This window comes from Bufo bufo, chromosome 6 (genome assembly GCF_905171765.1).
Source record: "Bufo bufo chromosome 6, aBufBuf1.1, whole genome shotgun sequence".
Classification (NCBI taxonomy): Eukaryota; Metazoa; Chordata; class Amphibia; order Anura; family Bufonidae; genus Bufo; species Bufo bufo.
Window position 1 is genome coordinate 63,102,273 of NC_053394.1, and position 24,252 is coordinate 63,126,524.

Genomic DNA, 24,252 nt, shown 5'->3' on the forward strand with positions numbered 1-24,252 from the left:
CTCCTCTGTCCCCCATCCATAGTAATAAACTCCTCTGTCCCCCATCCATAGTAATAAACTCCTCTGTACCCCTTCATAGTAATAAAGTCCTCTGTGCCCCCTCCATAGTAATAAAGTCCTCTGTGCCCCCTCCATAGTAATAAACTCCTCTATGCCCCCTCCATAGTAATAAACTCCTCTATGCCCCCTCCATAGTAATTAACCCCTCTGTGCCCCCTCCATAGTAATAAAGCCCTCTGTGCCCCCTCTGTATTTAAAAAAAAAGAAAGAAAAAAAAAGAACACAATAACTACTCACCTTGTCCCGTTCCTGAAGCTCACAGTCCTCTCTTCCCTGCAGGCACAGATCGATCTGCAGCACTGTGTGGGCGGGCTTATGCAGATTTCTGAGCTTCAAGCTCCACCCACACAGGCTGGCAGCGCGATCTGTGCCTGCAGGTTGAATAGTGGAGCGGGGAAAAGTCTTCCTGCTTCACCATTCTGTGTGTCGTCGGCCTGAAGGAGGGGAGGAGCACGGGGAGCTTAGCGGCGAGGCACAGGACCACAGCTCCCAGCGCTCCAGCAATAAGAGCTTCCATCTGTATTGATGGAAGCGCTCATTGCTTCTGGCACCCCCCTGAGAGCCGTCACCCGGGGTGGACAGCCCCCCATGCCCCCCCCCCCCCTTAGTATGCCACTGATCCTGAGGATAGTTCATCAGTATCAAAAGCTCAGACAATCCTTTTAATGTAAGGATCTGTCACAATGCAGTTCACTGTGTCACTGGGGGATTGCTGCAGCCTTCTAGTGTGTGAACTGTTGCCTGTGTACTTCCAGTGTCTGCATCACAGTGCAGTTCTTAATGCTGTTGCCGTGCAGGCTGGCTGCAGGTTCACTTGCGTACTGACTGCAGGCTGTTTCCTGTGTATGCTGGTTGCTTGGGTATGCGTGCTGCACACGGTCTTTTGTGTGTGAGCTTTAGCCTGTGTATGTGGATACTCTTTTACGAGTTGATGTCCTGTTCGTTTGGGGTTGAAATTTCCCTGTTCATTCTGGGTGTGTCTGCTAGGTGGTCAGATGACCTTGTTACCCTGCTATATGATCCTATGAGCTGTGGGTCTTGATAAGGTTATTGGGGAATTACCTCGGGTCCTCTATTCCTTCCCCATAGACCTATGCTCGTTTTACCTTGCCCATAACCTAAACCCCACCAAGAATAACACGGAGCCTTATATTGGAATTAAATGGCCACAGCAGCCTTTTATTGATACAAACATAACATAAAATCCAATATAAATATATATATAAACATATATATATACATAATACCTAGACCTGACGAAGGAGGTCCTAGAAGCCCCGATTCCAGCTGATGCCAAAAACACCCGGTTAAGCCACCTTGCCTCCAGCCGTATCACTCCAGCTCGGAGACACCGAATGATGGTCACCCCACTGAAACCCACCAACTTTCCACACATGGGAGTCCAGCCCCACCAATTGAGGCCCTCTCATCCACAAGCACCAAGCCCTAGCACCGTCTTCCAGGACCTCCTACCGCCAGACTGCTATGACAGAACTCAAGTTACACAACAACCCAAAATTTTTATAAATTATAAAAATATATTATTTTATTTTTTTATTATTATTATCCTACACTACATCCCCCCCCCCCCCCATTAACCGCAAACAATGGGAGGGTGGGCGGGAGTTTTTCGTGGCTAAAATGGCGCCTAACTTTCCCGCTTTGCTCCCCCTTAATAACCTAATGCCATGCCCCTCCCCTAACCCAGCCCCCCTTTCTGACTTAACCTTTTCTTGCCCTTACTAAATCCGCCGTCCCCTCGTACCCTAAACCTATCATGAGGGCCTCCCCTTAGGCTGTGCTCTAGTCCGGCTGTACTGGAGATCAGTCTGTCTCCAGCTTTGCTGGTTGCAGGAGCTATGCATCTGACCTGGATTATTCCATCTGCCCTGTCTGTGTGGCCATGTAGTAAGACATCAAGGTCACCTTGTCTGATTCCGTATGGGGTCGAGACATCTGCCTGTCTATGCAGCTCTGCCTGTGACTACCATGTGTTGTTCCACATGGGGTCCAGGCATCTGCTTGTCTAGTTCCGTGTCTTGTCTGTGACCATCATGTGTCATTCCGCATGGTGTCCAGACTTCTGCCTGTCTGTGCCTTGTTTGCAGCTCTGTCTGTTCGCCCATGGACTAACTCCGAAGGGGGAACAGGCATCAGCTAGTCCGTTTCTTCAGCTTCGGCGAGAGGGCTCCTAGGTTCTCCGGAAGGAGGACATCTCTGTATTCATTCAGTTTCTAGTTCTATGTTAGGCTGGCAGGCTTACCTGCTTATGATCCTTTCTTGTGTAAGTTCTGCCTTTGGTCAGAGAGCTCCTAGGTTCTCCAGACATCTAGTCTGTGTGCAGCTCTGTCTGTGATGGCAATGTGTCGTTCTACATGGGGTCCAGGCATCTGCTTGTTTGCCTGTGTGGCAGCTCTGCTTGTGACCTCCATGTATTAGTTCTGCATGGGGTCCAGCCTTTTTGGGCAGCTCTGCCTGTGACCGACATGCATCTGTTCTGCATGGGGTCCAAGCAGCTGCTTGCGTGCTGGTTCCCATTTGTCTTATCTGTACTATGTCCTGTGTGGTTGTTCAGGTTCCAGTATATAAGTGGCCAAGTGGTAAAGTCTGTATGGGCTCCTGTGAGGTATAGGTCACATAACACCGAGACAGGAGGTGCTGTAATGTAGCATTTAGGAAAATTCTGCATTTTCATGGTCGGTGGAACATTTTAAAGGGTCTCTGTGTGGTCTGTGCGTTATAGTTACGTTTAGGTTGACATTATGTTCAGTTGATGGGCTTGGCTTCATTCTCCTAAGAGCCTAATCCTGTTTCCTACTTGCACTGATTCTAGAGAAGAAGGTATAGAGAGGACCATAGAGCTGTACACAGCTGCACAGTTCTCTCTATGATCAGGCAGAGCAATTCAGGAGCAACATTCCTGATAAGCAAAAGTGTGAGCAGTTGCTCCTGACTTATGGGCTTGGTTGCAACTACATTTCATTCACTGTTAGCTGATTAAATTAGCAAAGATGTCTAACATTTTGTTTTCACTTTATCATTATGGGGTATTGAGTGCAGAATGATGGCGAAAAACTTTTAGTACAAGGCCGCAACATAATAAAATGTGATAAAAGTGAAAGGGTCTGAAAGACTTTCCAAATGCATCATACAAACAGTAGTGACATAACTATGCAATAATTATTTTTTTCCTCACTAGGTCTTAACAAAATGGATGTATACAGTGAGAAAAGGTTACCGGGACATAACGTATCACAATTGGCGGCATGGATTTAATGTGGGACAAACAATGTTTACCCTCCTGATGGTATGTAATGTTTCGGTTCTTGTAGACATGTCAATGAACATATTTGGATAAAAGATCAGCTTTTTAAGAGAATTTGTCAGCTCTCTTGACATATCTGTTTAGAAAACATTCCCCAGGAAATAGCAATGCTGAAGCGTCAGTTCTGTATAATGATGCTCCTGTTATTCCTCCTGAAAACTTGTAATAGATATGGACAATTAGGTTTTTCTATTCCCCTTGTCCGTGAGACGTGTCATTACACAGCCTGGTATTGTCAGCAATGATTGGAGGGTGTGTAGGAAAACGCTTCCTAGACAAGGCCATGGTAGTGTCCAGAGTTCTTACAGAATTAATTCAAAGAATTAAAGGGGTTCTCCAGGCTTTTAATATTGATGACCTATCCTCAGAATAGGTCATCAATATCAGACGACAGGGGTTCAACACCCGGCACGCCAGCCGATCAGCTGTATGAAGGGAAGGTATGCGCAGTGTGCACATGCCGTCTCCCTTCTCTCTTCCTGTTCTCTGCTTCGTCTATGACAAGCAGCAGCGAACAGGAAGAGAGAAGGGAGACGGCATGTGCACACCGTGCGCTCCTTCTCTTCATACAGCTGATCGGTGGGGGTGTCGGGTGTTGGACCCTTGCCGATCTGATATTGATGACCTATTCTGAGGATAGGTCATCAATATTAAAAGATACCCCAGTGAAGGGGTATCTGAAATTCGTTCATACTGTTATGTCATGTAAATGTATTGCACTGTATACTCAGTATGCTCCAGTAAAAGCAAGACGTGGCCAGGATTGACCTGACCCAGCTCTCTCTAGCTTAGGGTCTGGGCTGGCCCCACCCCTTAGTTTTCCCTAGTTTTCTGGAGAGTATAGCTGAAGAGAGGGAGGCAGTCTCCATATGCTACTCTCCCCCAAACTTCAGCTTCAAGCCTAGAAGCCTTCGGTACCTCCAGGAGCTCTAGGGGATGAAGAAGACGATCTGAAAGGGGGATCGGCATAGCTACAGAGTGAGAGTCAGCAAGGTAACACAGCATAAAGTGTTCCAGACCCTGCTACTGGAGAGGGGTAACCTGTTAACACACTTCAGATTAGTGGGCACTACAGCCACGGTTTCCAGATTGCAGTTGTAAGCTAGAGATCCCAGTCATAGACTTTAGCAAGAGAAAGAGTGATCAGAAGGCCAATGCTGCAAACTACGTGCTTACCTGAAGCTCGTGTACAGTGAAGAGAGACTTTTGTTTGGCTAATCTGGCCTGGTTACTGACTTCTTTAACACTATATTCTGGCCATTGCACCATTTCAAGCCCTGCCTTGCACCCACATGGACATTCAACATCAAGGGCACTCCAAAACTACCATTAGGTGGGAGACCTAGCTACAGGGAGTGACCCAAAGGAATATAGGGTGCTCCTCCTTCACTGAACCAACCCCAGGAAGCAATAGTCAGAGGAAATACATGACACATCATCATCAAAGCCACTTCTCCCATCCTCTGCTCTGGCTCCTCGGGGGTCGCTGCACATACACAGAGTTTCTTCAAGGCTGCTGATAACATTTACAGTCCACAGGGAAATTATATAAAGATTTAGGGGAGGGATTTAGTGTGGACAGCCTGACTTGTCTTCTCAATGTCTCTATGTCTCTACATTCAATGTCTCTACATTCTTGACTGCAAACAGCTAACTTGCATAAACTGTGCAAGGATCTGATGGAGAATACTATTTGGATAAGAAGCAGAAATTTAGGAAGGATCATAGTATACAGTATTATTGTCTTACTCATAGTGCAAATATATCTGTCTACAAAGATTGGTCTAGAAACATCCAAAACCAGTGTTTTTACTAACGGATGGTCTTTAATAAAGGTCCATTAATTTTCAAAAGACAGGTAAGCTCAAGAAATATTATTCCGATCTGGAGGCCTTTGCCATGGTGGCTGCTGCTTTCTGCCATGATATCGACCATAGAGGAACCAATAATTTGTACCAAATGAAGTAAGTGCCATGGTTTTGATGACTTCTGCTTCAATAGAGTTAAATTCTTAAGTAAGTTGTGACTTGTAATACATTACAGACCTTTTTGATTTGTGACAGATCTGCGGCACCCCTTGCAAAGCTTCATGGGTCTTCTATTTTGGAGCGACATCACTTAGAATTTAGCAAAACCTTGCTGGAAGATGAGGTAAGGTTGTCACCCCATGTTCAGCTTTTAAATGAATTTTGAACCTGAAAGTTCTACTAAGGTTTTATTACCAAGTGATCCTGATTTCCAGATATTTTACCCTTATATCACCATTATTTTTGATTTGGCTCTGTTCAAACTACTGTTGCTGCTTCAATTTATAATGGCGGCCACACCACTCTGTTGGACCTTATGTTGAATACCACTGGTCCCTAATGGACCTCACTGACATCACATTTCATTGTGTTTTTTTATCGTTTTGATGGATAGATTAATGCTGAATGCAGTGCTATTCTTTTTGTCAAATCTGCAGAGACTCTTCTCGGCATTGTGAACAGAGCTCTACCGAGAAGAAGCACCCAGGGGGAATAACCATGTACCCTTTTACTCTACACCAGTGATGCTCAACCTGCGGCCCTCCAGCTGTTGCAGAACTACAACTCCCAGCCGGACAGTCTACAGCTATCAGCCTACAGCAGGGCATGGTGGGAGTTGTAGTTTTACAACAGCTGGAGGGCCGCAGGTTCAGCATCCCTGCTCTACACTATGCATCAAAGTGATCACTGAGGTCGAGAGAGAGGAATAGAAAGAAAGAGGATAGAGAACTAGAGAAGAAAGAGAGAGAAGTGTGAGAGAGCATTAGGAGTTTTGTATATCTCATAATGAGCTTCAAATCTCCTGCACAGACACAGAAGAGGTAACATGTATCTGATCGGTGGAGGTCTGATTGCTGGGACCCCCACTGATTATCAGGATGGGCATCCCTGAGAGTGTAGTGAATGGTGCAATGCTCATGCATGCAACTGCCCTATTCAGCACTGTACTTGGCTTCTCTTCGGCAGTCCCATAGAGTTGAATGGAGTATCAGCACAAATGTGTAACCATTGGTCTACTCACTATGGTAACCCCCATTCTCATGAATGGTGGGGATGCCAGTGGTCAGACAACCTGTGGGACAACCACTTTAACTTTATATGTGTAATATACAGTGAACATACTTCATGCTATTCATTTCTCTATTGCTGCCTCAGTCCTTCCATTTTGCAGCCCCCCTCTATTTATCTAAAATGTCTGCCACGGTCTTGGTACACAGTGGGTATCGGTAGTTCCCCGTTGTTTGATTGGCCAGAGATACTAACATTTGCACTCTGACTAACTTATAGTCTTAAATCACTAGTGTAACTTGTTCATCCCAGTAGCATCCATATATTTTGTAGCCATGCATTATTGCTATGCATTATAGGATCCACAGTCTGAAAACCAGTCTAGATCTTGCTTTTCTGTGTAGATAGGATGTCCGTCTTCCCTGTTTGGTTGACTTTGCCATCTATCAAATATCCCCTCCCAACCAAGACCCATCCCCACCAAGCTCAGTCCTCCATGTTCCTCTTTCTGGTACCCCATTTATACAGTGCTGATTAACATATCATTTCTGCATTATGTAAAGGACTAGGACCTCAGTGATATAAAAGGAGAGTTCCTACAATGATTAGCTACAGAGTTCTAAAACCCCCCTCAATCACACAACCTGTTTATTCTATGTGAGTGTGCAGATTCTCCAGTCTATTTCTAAAAGATACTAACATTTAATATCAGGAAGTATTACTTTACTGAGAGAGTAGTGGATGCATGGAATAGCCTTCCTGCAGAAGTGGCAGCTGCAAATACAGTGGAGGAGTTTAAGCATGCATGGGATAGGCATAAGGCCATCCTTCATATAAGATAAAGCCAGGGGCTATCCATAGTATTTAGTATATTGGGCAGACTAGATGGGCCAAATGGTTCTTATCTGCCGACACATTCTATGTAAGATGTTGCTTCACACTGCTTTTCCTGCCTCCTATTTGTAAGAGATGATAAGTTTTTCCCTATCACAAACAGGAGACAGGAGAAGCAGGCTGAAGCTGCATCATATAGGTCACTGATCTATCACTTGTAGAGTAGAGCAAGTGCAGTGTAATGACTTTGCCCCTCTGTGTCTGCAAAACTAGAGGCATGATGAAAATATAGGATTGCATTAGGGCAAACATATCAGAGGGGCAGAAGGAATAAAGATGGCAGATATCCCATAAATGGCACCTCAAGTAAAAAAAGGTATGCATTAGGTTTGCATGTATACATTCCAGGGTCTTTGCTGTGCTGTTCATTGCATGCCCGATGAGCTGGGATAACACAAACTTTTTATCTTGCAGAGTTTAAACATTTTTCAAAATCTAAACAAGAGGCAGTTTGAGAATGTGATTCATTTGTTTGAAGTCGCAATCATAGCAACAGATCTGGCTTTGTACTTCAAGTGAGTGCATGTTACCGTGAAAGTGTGCCATGGAATAACGCCAGTTCCAAGCTCGGGCCGGCTGATGTCTGCTTGGTTTGAAATCAAGTTGGTTAGATAACACGCTATGTAACAGGTGGTTTACACAATACAGGAGGTTTGTAAAGCTACACCGCTGATCCATGCATACTAATACTTAAACTGTATATCCTACAAAATGTATTCATCGCCTATATACAGGATAAGTGAGAAATATCAAATCTTGGTGGTGGTGGAGGGGGTCTGACTGCTGGGACCCCCAACGATCCTGCAGTAGTGCACATGTTGGTTCACTGCTATATTCATTTCTATGGGACTGATGTAGACATTACTCCATTAGACCCCAAAAAATGGATGAAGCGATGAACCATGTGCACCTCCGCTTCATTCAGAGAGGAGACCCCTCATTCTCTGGATTTTTGGGGGTCCCTGTGGTTGACCCCACCATGATCCATCAATCTATGGATAGGTGATAAATATGTTTAACTCCCTTAAAAAGCTTATCTCATCACAGGCAACCCCTTTCGCATGAGAAACTAACTCCGTTGCACCTAAACTTCTCTCAACTTCCTAGGAAACCAGCCATATTACATGGACTCCATTCAGACTACTACATTCTGGCTCAAACACAGGGCTTCTAAGTGTGAATTACCCTTTGAAATCCATATGCCTTAAAGAGGACCTTTCACCTGTATAAACGATGTGAACTGAGTATGCTGCCATATAGAGCGGCGCCCAGGGATCTCACTGCACTTACTATTTATCCCGGGCACCGCTCCGTTCTCCTGTTATAGGCTCCGGTACCTTTGCTTCTTAAGTTATAGTAGGCGGGTCTTCTCTTGTCCTGTGGGCGTCTCCTTCTCCTAGGCTGCAGCGCTGGCCAATCGCAGCGCACAGCTCACAGCCTGGGAGTTTTTTTTCTCCCAGGCTGTGAGCTGTGCGCTGCGATTGGCCAGCGCTGCAGCCTAGGAGAAGGAGACGCCCACAGGACAAGAGAAGACCCGCCTACTATAACTTAAGAAGCAAAGGTACCGGAGCCTATAACGGGAGAACGGAGCGGCGCCCGGGGATAATAGTAAGTGCAGTGAGATCACCGGGCGCCGCTCTATATGGCAGCATACTCAGTTCACATCGTTTATACAGGTGAAAGGTCCTCTTTAACAGGGTTGTAGTCATGGACAATCCCTTTAGCTATATGTATTAGGTGCAGGTGGTGGAGGCTTCCAGTTATGATCTAATGTACGTAGGACAAAAAGACCTTCTACATATTATGAAAATAACAGAGGTCTGCATGGAGCTTGTATGTCCTCCCCCCCTCTCCATTTTGTGGGTTTCCTCCCACAATAATAGGTTAATTTGGATTATGAGCCTTAGTGGCACCAATGAGGAGAGGGACCAATGTGATAATGTCTTGTGAAATATGGTATCTACTGTGTATATACACTGCTCAAAAAAATAAAGGGAACACAAAAATAACACATACTAGATCTGAGTTAATTAAATATTCTTTTGAAATACTTTGTTCTTTACATAGTTGAATGTGCTGACAACAAAATCACACAAAGATGAAAAAATGGAAATCAAATTTTTCAACCCATGGAGGTCTGGATTTGGAGTCACACTCAAAATTAAAGTGGAAAAACACACTACAGGCTGATCCAACTTTGATGTAATGTCCTTAAAACAAGTCAAAATGAGGCTCAGTAGTGTGTGTGGCCTCCACGTGCCTGTATGACCTCCCTACAACTGCTCCTGATGAGGTGGAGGACGGTCTCCTGAGGGATCTCCTCCCAGACCTGGACTAAAGCATCTGCCAACTCCTGGACAGTCTGTGGTGCAATGGTGGATAGAGCGAGACATGATGTCCCAGATGTGCTCAATTGGATTCAGGTCTGGGGAACGGGCGGGCCAGTCCATAGCATCAATGCCTTCGTCTTGCAGGAACTGCTGACACACTCCAGCCACATGAGGTCTAGCATTGTCTTGCATTAGGAGGAACCCAGGGCCAACCGCACCAGCATATGGTCTCACAAGGGGTCTGAGGATCTCATCTCGGTACCTAATGGCAGTCAGGCTACCTCTGGCGAGCACATGGAGGGCTGTGCGGCCCTCCAAAGAAATGCCACCCCACACCATTACTGACCCAATGCCAAACCGGTCATGCTGGAGGATGTTTCAGGCAGCAGAACGTTCTCCACGGCGTCTCCAGACTCTGTCACGTCTGTCACATGTGCTCAGTGTGAACCTGCTTTCATCTGTGAAGAGCACAGGGCGCCAGTGGCGAATTTGCCAATCTTGGTGTTCTCTGGCAAATGCCAAACGTCCTGCACGATGTTGGGCTGTAAGCACAACCCCTGCCTGTGGATGTCGGGCCCTCATATCACCCTCATGGAGTCTGTTTCTGACCGTTTGAGCAGACACATGCACATTTGTGGCCTGCTGGAGGTCATTTTGTAGGGCTCTGGCAGTGCTCCTCCTGTTCCTCCTTGCACAAAGGAGGAGGTAGCGGTCCTGCTGCTGGGTTGTTGCCCTCCTATGGCCTCCTCCACGTCTCCTGATGTACTGGCCTGTCTCCTGGTAGCGCCTCCATGCTCTGGACACTACGCTGACAGACACAGCAAACCTTCTTGCCACAGCTCGCATTGATGTGCCATCCTGGATAAGCTGCTCTACCTGAGCCACTTGTGTGGGTTGTAGACTCCGTCTCATGCTACCACTAGAGTGAAAGCACCGCCAGCATTCAAAAGTGACCAAAACATCAGCCAGGAAGCATAGGAACTGAGAAGTGGTTACCACCTGCCGAACCACTCCTTTATTGGGGGTGTCTTGCTAATTGCCTATAATTTCCACCTGTTGTCTATCCCATTTGCACAACAGCATGTGAAATTGATTGTCACTCAGTGTTGCTTCCTAAGTGGACAGTTTGATTTCACAGAAGTGTGATTGACTTGGCGTTACATTGTGTTGTTTAAGTGTTCCCTTTATTTTTTTGAGCAGTGTATATAAACCAGTAAGGTAATAATAATCTATAGCCAGAATTTGCTTTTAGAGAGACTGGAAATGGTTATGGCCCCCTTTCCACATCTCCCATCCCCATATTCTACCCCAATATGTACACTGGGTAAGCACAAGGGAAGAAGATTTGGAAAAAAGCCATATAAAGATCACATTGACCCCCTTTTCAATACAGTGGCACACAAATTTTACAATCTGTAGTGGGAATGGAAAGGGGATAATATGATCTTTCAATTCATACCATATATTTGGTGGTAACCTGGAGAGGAGGACGGAAGACTATCTGAGGCAAGTTCAGTTAGTATTTAGGTGTAATTGAGTGCGTCCTATGCAGTGACTGTTGGGTGGCAATTGATAGAGTGTGGGCTCTTGACTCCAGAACCACCTTTAGTTCCCTGCATACAGAGAGTAAACAACCATACACAGGGGTGGATTTGGCATTTCTGGGTATTTGCTTGGTTTGCATGATGGTAACATCTGCCTCTGGCCATGCAAATTAGATAGCAGTGGGTTAATTGTTGAACAACCATCATTACGATGACCCAACCATACACAATCTAACCCATATTGGCTGTTGGTCATCCAAGCTAGCCACCAACCAGGCAAGGGGAGGAAAACCTTTCTGGAAATGTTCAAAGCAGAACCATTTGTGAACTAGAAACTATCAGACGATAATTTTAAAGAAGGTTGACTTCTTTCCAGATGATTAGTCTGCTATTGTTCGGCTAATATGATCGTTTGTGGTTAAACTTCACTTGACAAACGTTCTTTTTGGTTAAATTTTTTCATCTTGAGAAACTTTAGCCTGTAATGTGCACGACCACCGTAGTGAATGAGGCAGATAACTATGTTACTCTTTGTTAATCCAAAATCTTTATCATCTCTTTGCTAATCCTGACCTGTTTGTGCTACCTATTAGCTGTAATGCCATACAGCACATTGAGAGTCAATTATAGGTCGGTTGTATTTACGGTAAAGTTCCCTATGTTTTACTTAAACTGCACATGGTAAGTACTTCTCTAGGTACACTCTATAGCAAGATTAAAATACTTTTACATGCAGAGATCTCCTCCAGAGAATGGGGAGGAGTAATCACTAATGCCATCGCTCTTCCCCATATTGACTCGTCTGCCGGCAGGACTTAATAAAAAAAAAATTACCAGACCGCATAGAATATAAATACACTTTATTAACACAATGTATAAGGTATAATCCATCCATAAAAACAGTTGCGGGGAAAAGGCGGCATCCACAAGAGGAAGACACAAGGGTGATGATTCAATACAATGCTCACATTTAAATAACAATGAAAGTGCTGGTGCAACGTGCAATAATATTCAAACATATACAGTTGCAAGAAAAAGTATGTGAACCCTTTGGAATGATATGGGTTTCTGCACAAATTGGTCCATTGGTCCAATGTACATGATTGTATAAATTAGTAAATAACGCAATATATAAGGCCCCCTTCACACGGGCGTCGCGGGTGAGGGCCGGATGCGATGCAGGTGCGTTTCAGAGAAAATCGTGCGAGTAGGCACGCAATTTCAGTCAGTTTTGACTGCGATTGCGTTCCGTTGTTCAGTTCCGTGCGAGTGCAATGCGTTTTGAATGTGGTACCCAGACCCGAACTTGGACTTCTTCACTGAAGTTCGGGTTTGGGATCGGTGTTCTGTAGATTTTATTATTTTCCATTATAACATGGTTATAAGGGAAAATAATAGCATTCGTTAATACAGAATGATAAGTATAATGTCAATTAAGTGTTAAAAAATAATAAAAACATAACTCGCCTCATCCACTTGATGGCACAGCCAGGATCCTCTTCTTTGTTCTTCTTGAAGGACCTGCAAAAGGACCTTCGCTGACGTCATTGCGCTCAACAACGTGGTGAGCGCGGTGACATCAGCGCAGGTCCTGCTGAATGAAGATAGAAGGACCTCACGCATTGCACCCGCACGGAATACTCGCCCGTGTGAAAGGGGCCTAACTGAAGGTGCCCTAAAAAGGATAATTATGATTGTGCATAAAAAATAATAATAATAAAAAAAAAGTGAAATTAAGAATTGAAAATTACCTACACCACACAACTATAGATACACCGATTCTACAGTTAGTCGTCGACTTAAATTATGAAAATGCGCGTCGGGGCTGGCGCCATCCCAGAAGAAGCACAGTATGAGTAATGGATTCTGTGCTTTATATATATGTTTGAATATTATTGCACGTTGCACCAGCACTTTCATTGTTATTTAAATGTGAGCATTGTATTGAATCATCACCCTTGTGTCTTCCTCTTGTGGATGCTGCCTTTTCCCTGCACCTGTTTTTATGGATGGATTATACCTTATACATTGTGTTAATAAAGTGTATTTATATTCTATGTGGTCTGGTAATTATTTATTTTTTTCTTAGGTCCTATAGCATATTTTACCATAGACATATGTGTTACCTTCTACATGGTATTTATGTACATATAACCTTTTTTTACATGGTATCTATATACATGAGAAAAAATTATTGCTATATGTTTTTATTGGCTCACATTTATTCGATGATATCTGCCGGCAGCAGATTGCGTTTACGCAGCATGAACTGCTGCCGGCAAATGATAATTTTTTTGCTGTGCAAACGATCAGGCTACCTGAACGCGTGTTTCACTCATTGATCGGGTAATAGGCGGTGCATTTGGTAACGAGCATTCCTATAAATGGTGGTTAGCAATTTTCTTTAAAGGGAACCTGTCACCAGGATTTTTGGTATAGAGCTGAGAACATGGGTTGCTAGATGGCCGCTAGCACATCCACAATACCCAGTCCCCATAGCTCTGTGTGCTTTTATTGTGTAAAAAAACCCAGATTTGATACATATGCAAATTAACCTGAGATGAGTCCTGTCCGTGAGATGAGTCAGGGACAGGGGACTCATCTAAGGTTAATTTGCATATGTATCAAATAGTTTTTTTTTACACAATAAAAGCACACAGAGCTATGGGGACTGGGTATTGCGGATGTGCTAGCGGCCATCTAGCAGCCCATGTCCTCAGCTCTATACACAAAATCCCGGTGACAGGTTCCCTTTCAGCTAGGGAATGTGTCATCAGAAAATGACTTGGTGTTTAAATCCCGTTTTTTATGTTTTTTTAAATACTTTTTGATAATTTTATTTTTAATTTTCCATGTCACTTTTTATATTTAAACTAAAACCAAAAATCCTGCAGTTTTTGCACTGGCCACTATTTCTAATAACTGCTGCCATTCTTGGTTTGTACAGATCACTTTGCTGCAGTTTACTCATTGTAATCCTGCCTGTAATTATATTTTCTCTGTTTATAGATAAGACAGGAGAGATTAGGAAAAAAGGAGACGTGTTACTATCAGGTTTTAACTGGCAGATAAAATTTTGGGTGACACGTTTTCTTTAAGGTTTTAACAGCTTCTCACTCTGATATGACACAGGAAAAGGACTATGTTTCAGAAGATAGTTGACACGACGGAACAGATGCAGTCAGATGATGAAAGGATAAAATATATTATCACCGATCAAACTAAAAAGGAGATAATCATGTGAGTACTTGTGGTTGTACCTCAGTAATGTTTTTTGTTTTGTTTTTGTTTTTACATTCGTTCAAGGGGTTCTCCAGGCTCCTGATATTGATGACCTTTCCTCAGGGTAGGTTATTAATATCCGATTGGTGAGGGTCCAACACCCTGCACCCTTACCGATTTGGTTTTAGAGGATCTCCCTTGCCAAGGGGTAGGTGTTCCGCAGTCTGGCGCTTTTTTGAGGAAAGCGCGAACGATAAAAAAATTGTCATTTGCAACCTGTGCCCTTCCAAAATGAGCAGGGGCGTGAACACTAGCAACCTCAACACCACCAGCGTGATCCGCCACATGGTATCAAAGCACCCTAATAGGTGGGCCAAACGCCTGGGTCCACAACCAGTGTCTGCAGGTCACACCACTGTCTCCTCTTCCCCTGTGTTACGCGCTGGCCAATCCTCTGTCCAAGACGCAGGCCCAGATGCCTCCTGCCATGCACCTGGACCTTTGCAAGCACCATCAGCTAGCACATCCACTTCTTTGTCCCAGCGCAGCGTGCAGATGTCTATATCCCAGGCCTTTGAACGAACTTGCAAATACCCAGCCACCCACCCACAGACCACAGCACTAAATGCACACCCTTCCAAGTTGCTGGCCCTGGAAATGTTGCCATTTAGGCTTGTGGACACAGGCTTTCCGCAGCCTGATGGTGGCGGCTGTCATGCGGTACTCTGTCCCCAGCTGTCAATATTTTTCACGGTGTGCAGTCCCAGCGTTACACCAGCATGTGTCCAGTAACATCACCCGTGCCCTGACCAATGCAGTTATTGTGAAGGTCGACTTAACGACTGACACATGGACAAGTGCTTTTGGCCAGGGACGCTACATTTCCCTGACTGCACACTGGGTGAACGTTGTGGAGGCCGGGAGCGAGTCGTACCCTGGGATGGCACAGGTGCTACCGACGCCAAGGATTGTGGGCCCTACTTCCATCAGGGTTTCCGCCACCACCTACGTTAGTGTCTGCAACCCCCCCTTCTCCTCCTCCGCCTCCTCCTCCTCCACTTCCACCTCTGAATTATCATCTTGCAGCACCAGTCAGCCATCAGTCAGTAGCTGGAAGCAGTGTAGCACTGCAGTGGGGAAGCGGCAACAGGCCTCTTAAACTGATCTGCTTAGGTGACAAACAGCACACCGCCGCAGTGCTGTGGCAGGGGATAAGGGACCAGAGTGAGCTGTGGCTCTCACCACTTAACCTAGAGTAACTTGGTGGCAGGTTTGGAGCTCGGCAAACTCACACACATACTATGCCTAGCCCACGTGTTCAACCTAGTGGTTCAGCGGTTTCTCAAGACCTACCCCAATTTGCCTGAGCTACTGGTGAAGGTGTGCCACGTGTGTGTCCATTTCCGCAAGTCATCGACAGCTTCCGCCGGTCTGGCAACGCTGCAACAGAACTTGCAATTGCCAGCTCACCGACTGTTGTGCGACGTGAGCACGCGCTGGAACTCGACGTTCCACATGTTTGCCAGTCTTTGTGAGCAGCAGAGGGCAGTAGTGGAATACCAGCTGCAACATGGTAATCGCCTTTCCAGTCAGCTTCCGCTCTTCACAAGCGACGAGTGGGCATTGATGTCTGACCTCTGAGGTTTTAAGCAACTTTGAGGAATCAACAAAGATGGTGATACTGATATTATACCGCTATTATCAGTGTAACCATTCCACTTCTGTGTCTACTCAAACGCTCGCTGCCCACAATTAAAGGGAACCTGTCACGTGGATTTTGTGTATAGAGCTGAGGACATGGGTTGCTAGATGGCCGCTAGCACATCCGCAATATCCAGTCCCCATAGCTCTGTGTGCTTTTATTGGGTAAAAAAAACTATTTGATACATATGCAAATTAACCTGAGATGTGTCAGAGCTTGAAAATATGACTCTTCTCTGGTCACATAAGTAAGATATGACTCTTTTATGCTAATTTGCATATGTATCAAATCGGGTTTTTTTACACAATAAAAGCACACAGAGCTATGGGGACTGGGTATTGCGGATGTGCTAGCGGCCATCTAGCAACCCATGTCCTCAGCTCTATACGCAAAATCCCGGTGACAGGTTCCCTTTAAGGCGGACGCTTTGCATGTGGAAGAGGTGAAAATGGGGGAAGAAAGTGCACAGGGTGATAGCCAGACCACCTTCACTTCGTCTTCTCAGCGCGATGATGAGGAGGAGGAGCAGGAGACGGTTGCCTCCAATACAGAGGGTAGTACCCATGGAAGTTTTATTCAATCTGTTCAGCGTGGATGGGTAGAAGAGGATGAGGAGATTGAGAGTCATCCTCCTGATGAGGACAGCCAAGTCTTGTCTGTTGGAACTCTGGCACCAGTGGCGTACACACAATCCATGGGGCCCCTGTGCGAAACTGATCTATGGGGCCCCCTCCCCATCGCCCCCTCCCCCCCAACCTGCCTTCAAGCCCCCCTCCCCCCACTACCTCCCCTACTAGTGGTGTAACTATAGTGTAATGGGCCACAGTGCAAACATTTTTACAAAGAACCGGCAGATTTTCTTACTAAGGGCTCTTTCCGTGCGGGTAATCCGCTGTGTGAATGAGTGCCAAGCCCCATTCTGGACAGCAGTGACACGGAGCAGTAACATGATAGACTGTGATCTTTTTACTACAAAATCACGGTGACAACTTTATGTCTCTGTGATTTTTTAGTAAAAAGATCACAGAGAGGCACAGAGCATTACCAATCATATTAATGCTCCGTGTCTCTGCTGTCCGGGACGGGGCTTAGCACTCTTTCACGCAGTGGATTACACGCACGGGATCCGCTCCTGTTAAAGAGCCCTAAGCCCAATGCATGGCTACACTCACCCAGTCCTAATAAAATCTGGTCCTACCTCATCCAGGGTGTCGCTGGTATCGGCGTGATGTCCGCTGGATCCAGAACAAGGTCCCTGTGGTGAGAAAAAAAGAATAATCACATAAGGAAGGGATGGTGACTGCCCTGTGAAATCACCAGCAGCGGGTGATGTGCTGGCCTGTAAAACTGAGCCATGCCAATGTATAGCAGGGTTATCTAGGACATTTCCCCTAAGTGCAACCACACAGTACTAGTGCCCACCTTGTGGCCCCTCACAGTAGTTATGCCCACCTTTGTTCCTGTCACAGTAATTATGCCCAGATATGTGCCCCCTCATAGTAGTTATGCCAAATATGTGTCCCCTTACAGTAGTTATGCCCAGATATGTGCCCCCTCAAAGTGGTTATGCCAGATTATGTGTCCCCTCACAGTAGTAATGCCAGATTATGTGTCCCCTCACAGTAGTAATGCCAGATTATGTTCCCCCTCACAGTAGTAATGCCAGACTATGTGCCCCTCACCTAGTAACGCCAGATTATGTGCCCTTCACAGTAGGTATGGCAGATTATGTGCCCCTTCACAGTATTTATGCCCAGTTATGTGCCCCCTCAAAGTAGATATGCCAGATTATGTGTCCCCTCACAGTAGTAATTCCAGATTATGTGCCCCTCAGGGTGGTTATGCCAGATTATGTGTCCCCTCACAGTAGTAATTCCAGATTATGTGCCCCTTCACAGTATTTATGCCCGGTTATGTGCCCCCTCAAAGTAAATATGCCCAGATATGTGCCCCCTCAGAGTGGTTATGCCAGATTATGTGCCCCTCACATTAGATATGCCCACATATGTGCCCCTCTCATTGGTTATGCCAGATTACATGCCCCGTCACAGTAGTTATGCCTTCATATGTGCCCCCTCATAGTTATGCCTTTATATGTGCCCCCCTCACAGTAGTTATGACACATTAGGTGCCCCCTCAAATTAGTTATGGCAGATTAGGTGCCCCCCCTCAAATTAGTTATGGCAGATTAGGTGCCCCTCAGTAGAGATGCCAACTTTTGTGCCCCCTCACTCGAGTTGTGCCCATCAAACCCCCCCCCCCTGCCCCCAGTCTGCAGCGTTAGAAAAAAAAAATACACATACTTACCTTCTTCCCTGATGAGAGTAGGCAGATTGCCGGGCTTTCAGGTCTCCTCCCACAGCCAGCAGCGCGATCTGGGGCCAGCAGGGGGAGCTCCTGAGCTCGGAAGATCAGTGAAGCAGGGAGCAGAGAGGTTTCCCTGCTTCACTATGGAAACGGAACTGCCTGGCCGGGTGTGTGTGAGGCATGGAGCGCTCTGATGGGGCCCGAAATTGCCACTGTACTTCATGCCGGGCCCCATCAGAGCGCTCCATTACATGTGAGTACAGCGGGGGCCCTGCCAGCGGCCTGGGGGGGGTCCACAGGCGGCCGGGTCCCCTGGAGTGCCGGGCCCGGTCGCAACTATGACCCCTGCGACCCTGGTATGTACGCCACTGTCTGGCACACATGGCTGACTTTATGTTAGGCTGCTTTTCGCGTGACCCTCACGTTGTATGCATTTTAAGCAACACCGATTACTGGCTGTTAACCCTTCTCGACCCCTGCTACAAAGAGAACTTCTCATTTCTCATTCCTGTGGTGGAGAGGACGAGCAAAATGCTGCAATATTAGAAGGTCCTTGTGAAAAAAATTGCTCCAAAAATTTCCAGCTGACATCGCCGGCTGCAGAGTACGTAGTTCCTTGGCCAACCGAGGCGGGGAGACAAGGGGAATACACAGCAGTTCCAACAGAGGCAGGGCAACACTCTCCAAGGCCTGGGACAGTTTTATGACACCCCGCCACCACCTCAACCTGATGCGAGGCCCAGTGTCACAAGGAGGGAAAAATTTTGGAAGATGGTGAAGGAGTACGTAGCAGACCGTGTCAGCGTCCTCGGTGAGCTCTCTGTAACTTACAACTATTGGATGTCCAAACTGGACACGTGGCACGAACTACGCCTTGGAGGTGTTGGCCTGCCTCGCCACCAGTGTGGGTATTTAGTGCTGCTGGGGGCATGATAACTGACAGTGAACTGAAAATGCAGACCGGTTGACTCTTATCAAAATGAACAAGGCCTGGATTGACCCTGATTTCTTTACTCCACCAGAGGAAAGCGGCTGAACAGAAAGGCACTCTAAATGTGGCTTTTATGGTGTATTGAATACACTGTATTCCCATGCACCCCTTCCACAACTAAAAAGGGTATATGGTTCAATCTCCCTTTTCTCGTCGTCCTCCATCATATCAACATGCTTATTAGGCTGCCCTCGCTCCTAATGTTTTAGGGGGTCAGCTCTGCAGTGGGCCCTCACCCATAATGTTTTTGAGGGTCACCAGCAGGCCCTCAACCATAATGTTTTTGAGGGTCAGCTCAGCAGCAGACCCTCACCCCTAAATTTTTAGATGGTCAGCTCGGCAGCAGGCCCTCGCCCATAATGTTTTAAATGGTCAGCTCGGCAGCAGGCCCTTAGCCCACAATTTTTTTTTTAGATGGTCAGCTTGGCAGCAGGCCCTCACCCCTAATGTTTTAGATGGTCAGCTCAGCAGTAGACCCTCACCCCTAATATTTTAGATGGTCAGATCAGCAGCAGGTCCTCGCCCCTAATGTTTTTGAGGGTCACCAGCAGGCCATCAATCATAATTTTTCAAGGGTGTGTATGATGCCCTCCTTTATGTGTAACAAAGGGTGTATTGGAGTGCTGGTTCCTTGTAATTTTTGGCAGCCCTTTCACTTAGTGCATAGGCTTTATGAGTGTAGGAGTCCCACTACCTGAACAATTGTACCACAATGTGAATGAGGCCCTCCTTTATGTGATATACAGGTTGTATCGGAGTGCCTCTTCCTTGTAATTTGTGGCAGCACTTGCACTTTATATACAAGTAAATATACAGGAAAGAATGTTTCCTAACAATTTTTCCTCTAAAATAGATTTTATCTTCGGTTTGGTGCATATTATTGTCAGTCTGTAAAAGTGGCGTACAACTCGGACAACATAATCCCAGCAGCGACCTGGGAGTCCAAGATGCATCCAGACATCCTCCCCATGCTGTTCCCGAACCATTTTGGTAGTGTTTCCATCAATTTCTGACCTTTTACTATGAACCAGACACCCCCCCTCTTCAGAGCAGGGGGTACCTGGTTTAATGCTCGGGTTCTCCCATTGACTTCCATTGTGCTCGGTGGAGCACCCGAGCAACCCGAGGTGTCAATTCTCATGTAGGTAGGTACAAGTAGCTGGGCCCTCATTGAGCACCCTTTTATGGTATATCTAGTCAATAACTTCCAGATGCATTTACACATATTTTTGTATATTTATACTGAATAATCCTATTTTAAGTTTAATGCTCAGAAAATGTATCTTTTTTTTACTTCAGGGCCATGATGATGACAGGATGCGACTTGTCTGCCATTACAAAGCCTTGGGAAGTACAAAGTCAGGTAAGTGGCCACTAAAATAAGGCGGCAACATTTATCATTGCAACTAGAAATGAGCGAAGTTACAACAAATTTGATTTGGTTGCTTTGCCGAATTTTACAAAGATTCAATTTTTTATGAATTTCTTCATCACCAAGAGCATTCCTTTGTATGTAGAGGACACAACGGTGGGGAACGGCAATCGCGCCTCCCCCCATCATTGAACCCCTTAGATGCAGATTTCATCTCTGATCGTGGAATCTGAAGCTACAATTTTGGCCTCTCAGGGCTTAATCCGGGTAAATAATAATTACTCACCTTATCTCTTTGCTCGCGTAGAGGCTGTTGCAGCCATTTTAATTGAAGACTCTGCAGAAAATCTCGTGTGATGATGGCATCACGCCGGCCTGGCGTGGTGATGTCATATATCCATCTGCGTGTTTCTGCAACCACCTCTGTGTGTGCAAATGGATGAGGTGATTTATTATTATTTTTTTTTAACATCATTTCAGGCAAATAGATTCATACCACAAAGCGTGAGGAAACTCGGCTTCTCGGCAAATCAAATTTTTCCTGAAATTCGTAATCAATTCATTTGGCTTCGATTCTCTCAACACTAATTGCGACACAGTCATCTGTAACCAAGCCTTTTTAGCTCAATAACTGTCACTAATAACTTAATACTGTACTTCCTCATTTGTGGCCAAAATTCCAAAGAATTTCTGAAAAGAATTTTGCAAAGAAGGAAAAAAATAAAAATTAAAAATAAATAAAGTTCCGCGATCACTCAAAAACACAACCATCGATTTCAACGAAACGTGGTATACACATTCCTTGCTACCTGGAAAGAAATCTTGTGGGGGTCTCAGCTCTCTAGGACGTACCGTTCCTGAGATAGTCCCCAAAAAATTACCTGCATTAGCCAATACAAGCCTGGAAGTCTTTCTCTTCATATCCCAACTGCCATACACAAGGTCACATGTCCCTTATCAGCCAATAGAAGCTCGAAGGCCCTTAGTCTCCACATACTATTAACACTGAAAGCCAAACAAGGCTAATTACCCAAACTTGACCCTGATATAAAATGTAACTTTTATTTGTGCTGGTTTAAGAGAACTCTTGTGATTAAATATCCAACTCAGGCTTTTAGCTACGCTATACTGGATGCAGACACCTAAAAACTTCTAACTGTCCCACAACATGTTTCACCAACAAGCTTTGCTGCCCGTGCCCCTGATGAAGCCATTTTGTTGGTGAAACATTTTGGGGGGCAGTTAGAAGTTTTTAGGTGTCTGCATCCAGTATAGCGTAGCTAAAAGCCTCAGTGGATATGTAACCAGTGTATGGTGTTGCATTATCCTTAAGGGAGTCTAATTGCCAGTGAAGTAACTGGTGATCCTTGCACAGTTTCACTTTAGCATTTCACAGACATGGTCGTTTGTGTAGCATTGGGGGGGATAGTGCACGTCCCCTGCAGGCTACCATCTGTATAGTGCATGATTTCTAATAGCATACGCACTGGATGGCTCACAAGAGTTCTCTTAAACCAGCACGAATAAAAGTTTTATATACACTTTATATCAGGGTCAAGTTTGGGTAATTAGCCTTGTTTGGCTTTCAGTGTTAATAGTATACATTTGCCCATACCCTGATGGGGTCCATTAGGGAATTTTGGTATAGTCTCCACATACACACAGTTTTACTCCAGGTTTCCATAACAACCCAGCCATTTTTCACTACTGTAGGTCAGCTTTAGGCTAGGGCTGCACGACACATAGGGCACAACTACACTGCTACATGTATCACGCGACATTGATGTCGCACCAATGTCACGCGACAATTTTTATAATGATAGTCTATGGTGTTGCACTGTGACATGTGATATGCTGCAACTGCGACAGTCACAGAAAAATCCATTTTGGATGGATTTTTTGCAACTGCCGTGCCACATGTCGCAGTGCGACACCATAGCCTATCATTATAAAAATGATTGAGACAAAATGTTGCGTGACACATGTCGTCATGTAGCCCTTGCATTAAAGGGGCAGGGTGCTGTGGAGGTCACTGTTAAAGGGGCGGGAACTGTGGAGGTCACTATTAAAGAAGCGTTCACTGTGGACATTGTGGATGTTACTGCTAAGGGGGCAGGCCGCTGTGGAGGTCATTGTTAAAGGGGCGGACACTGTGGAGGTCACTGTTAAGGGGGCAGGGGCCACTATTAAAGGGGCAACTGCTGTGGAGGTCACTGTTAAGGCAGCAGGGTACTGTGGAGGTCACTGTTGAGGGGGCGTGCCCCTGAGGAAGTCACTGTCAAGGGAGTGGGGTGCTGTGAAAGTCAAAGTTAAGGGGATGGGCTGCTGTGAAGGTCCCATTCTAAAGTAGCGGGGTACTGTGGGGAGGGGGTCTGTTCACTGTTAAAGGGGTGGGGTGCTGTAGAGGTCACTGTTATGGGGGATACTGTCGATATCATCTTTTAATGACACATGCAAACATTAAATGAAATAGATGAAATATGCATGGGTCCTTCTGCTAGTGTATATATGTGCGTGTGTGTGTGTATATATATATATATATATATATATATATATATTGTAGGAAGGCGCAAGGGTCCGTCGTTGATGGAAGGTATGTGTCACCGAGGTTCCTGGCCTCGGTGGAGTAAGAGACAGTTTTCATGTGTCAGCAGCAGTTGCTGTTTGACACCTAGCTATTAAGTATAGCTGTATAGCTGATCCGGGACGGCTCTTACTGGGAGTAGTCAAAGTGCTGTCTGGGTGACTACTCCCCACGTTCTAGGCCGGGTCTTGACTGGCCTATAAAAAAAACTGCCAGCAGTGTCAGCTGGGTGTAATTACCTCTCTGACAGAGGAGCTCTGGCAATCGCTGGATTGGGATCTGAGCCGTGTGCTAGGCTGGAATGGGCCTGAGTTTGGGAGGTCTGCTTTGTCGCCGATTGGGTGTGAATTAACACCTAGGATAACAGGTGACTGTGTTGCTGTATGAACTGTCTAGGTGTAAACAAACACAAAAACTGCAAATGGACTGTTGTACTGTTTTGTTGCCACAAGTGTGAATAAAACACTGAAGTTTTTTTGAGTTACAAACTGGTCTTTGCCTCTATACTGTGTCCGCCTGTCCTGTCTACCAGAGCGAATCCCCACAATTAGTGGAAAATGCGGTCATCGCAGTGAGGCTGGCGTGAAGGCCAAAATATTTTTGTTTTTACGGGCACGGTTGTATGTCCTACATCAAACCAGCGAGATTACAACCTATGTCCCTTGACAATATGGAAGCTGTCGTAAAAGCCCTCGTGGAGGCTAACCTGCAACAGCATGAGGCCAATAAGCAGCGGCAGGAAACAAACCAGCTGCTGTTACAACATGTGATTGGTTTACAAGCAGCAGGAGCATCCCAGAGCGTCCATGATGCCCGGAAAGCAGTCCGTGCGGCGATCCCCAAAATGACCCCCGCAGACAACGTTGAGACCTATTTGGCAATCTTC

The 24,252-nt window shown here is 45.7% G+C and overlaps 1 protein-coding gene across 1 annotated transcript in view; it reads left to right on the forward strand.

The window, feature by feature from the left end:
* The window catches only part of PDE6C (phosphodiesterase 6C), a 75,627-nt gene that overhangs the window by 34,740 nt on the left and 16,635 nt on the right, over positions 1-24,252 (forward strand). The window contains exons 13-18 of the mRNA XM_040435845.1: positions 3,260-3,367; positions 5,240-5,349; positions 5,449-5,536; positions 7,729-7,829; positions 14,321-14,428; positions 20,710-20,773. Coding sequence (XP_040291779.1) covers positions 3,260-3,367; positions 5,240-5,349; positions 5,449-5,536; positions 7,729-7,829; positions 14,321-14,428; positions 20,710-20,773 — 579 coding nt within the window. The remainder of the gene's footprint in view (positions 1-3,259; positions 3,368-5,239; positions 5,350-5,448; positions 5,537-7,728; positions 7,830-14,320; positions 14,429-20,709; positions 20,774-24,252) is intronic.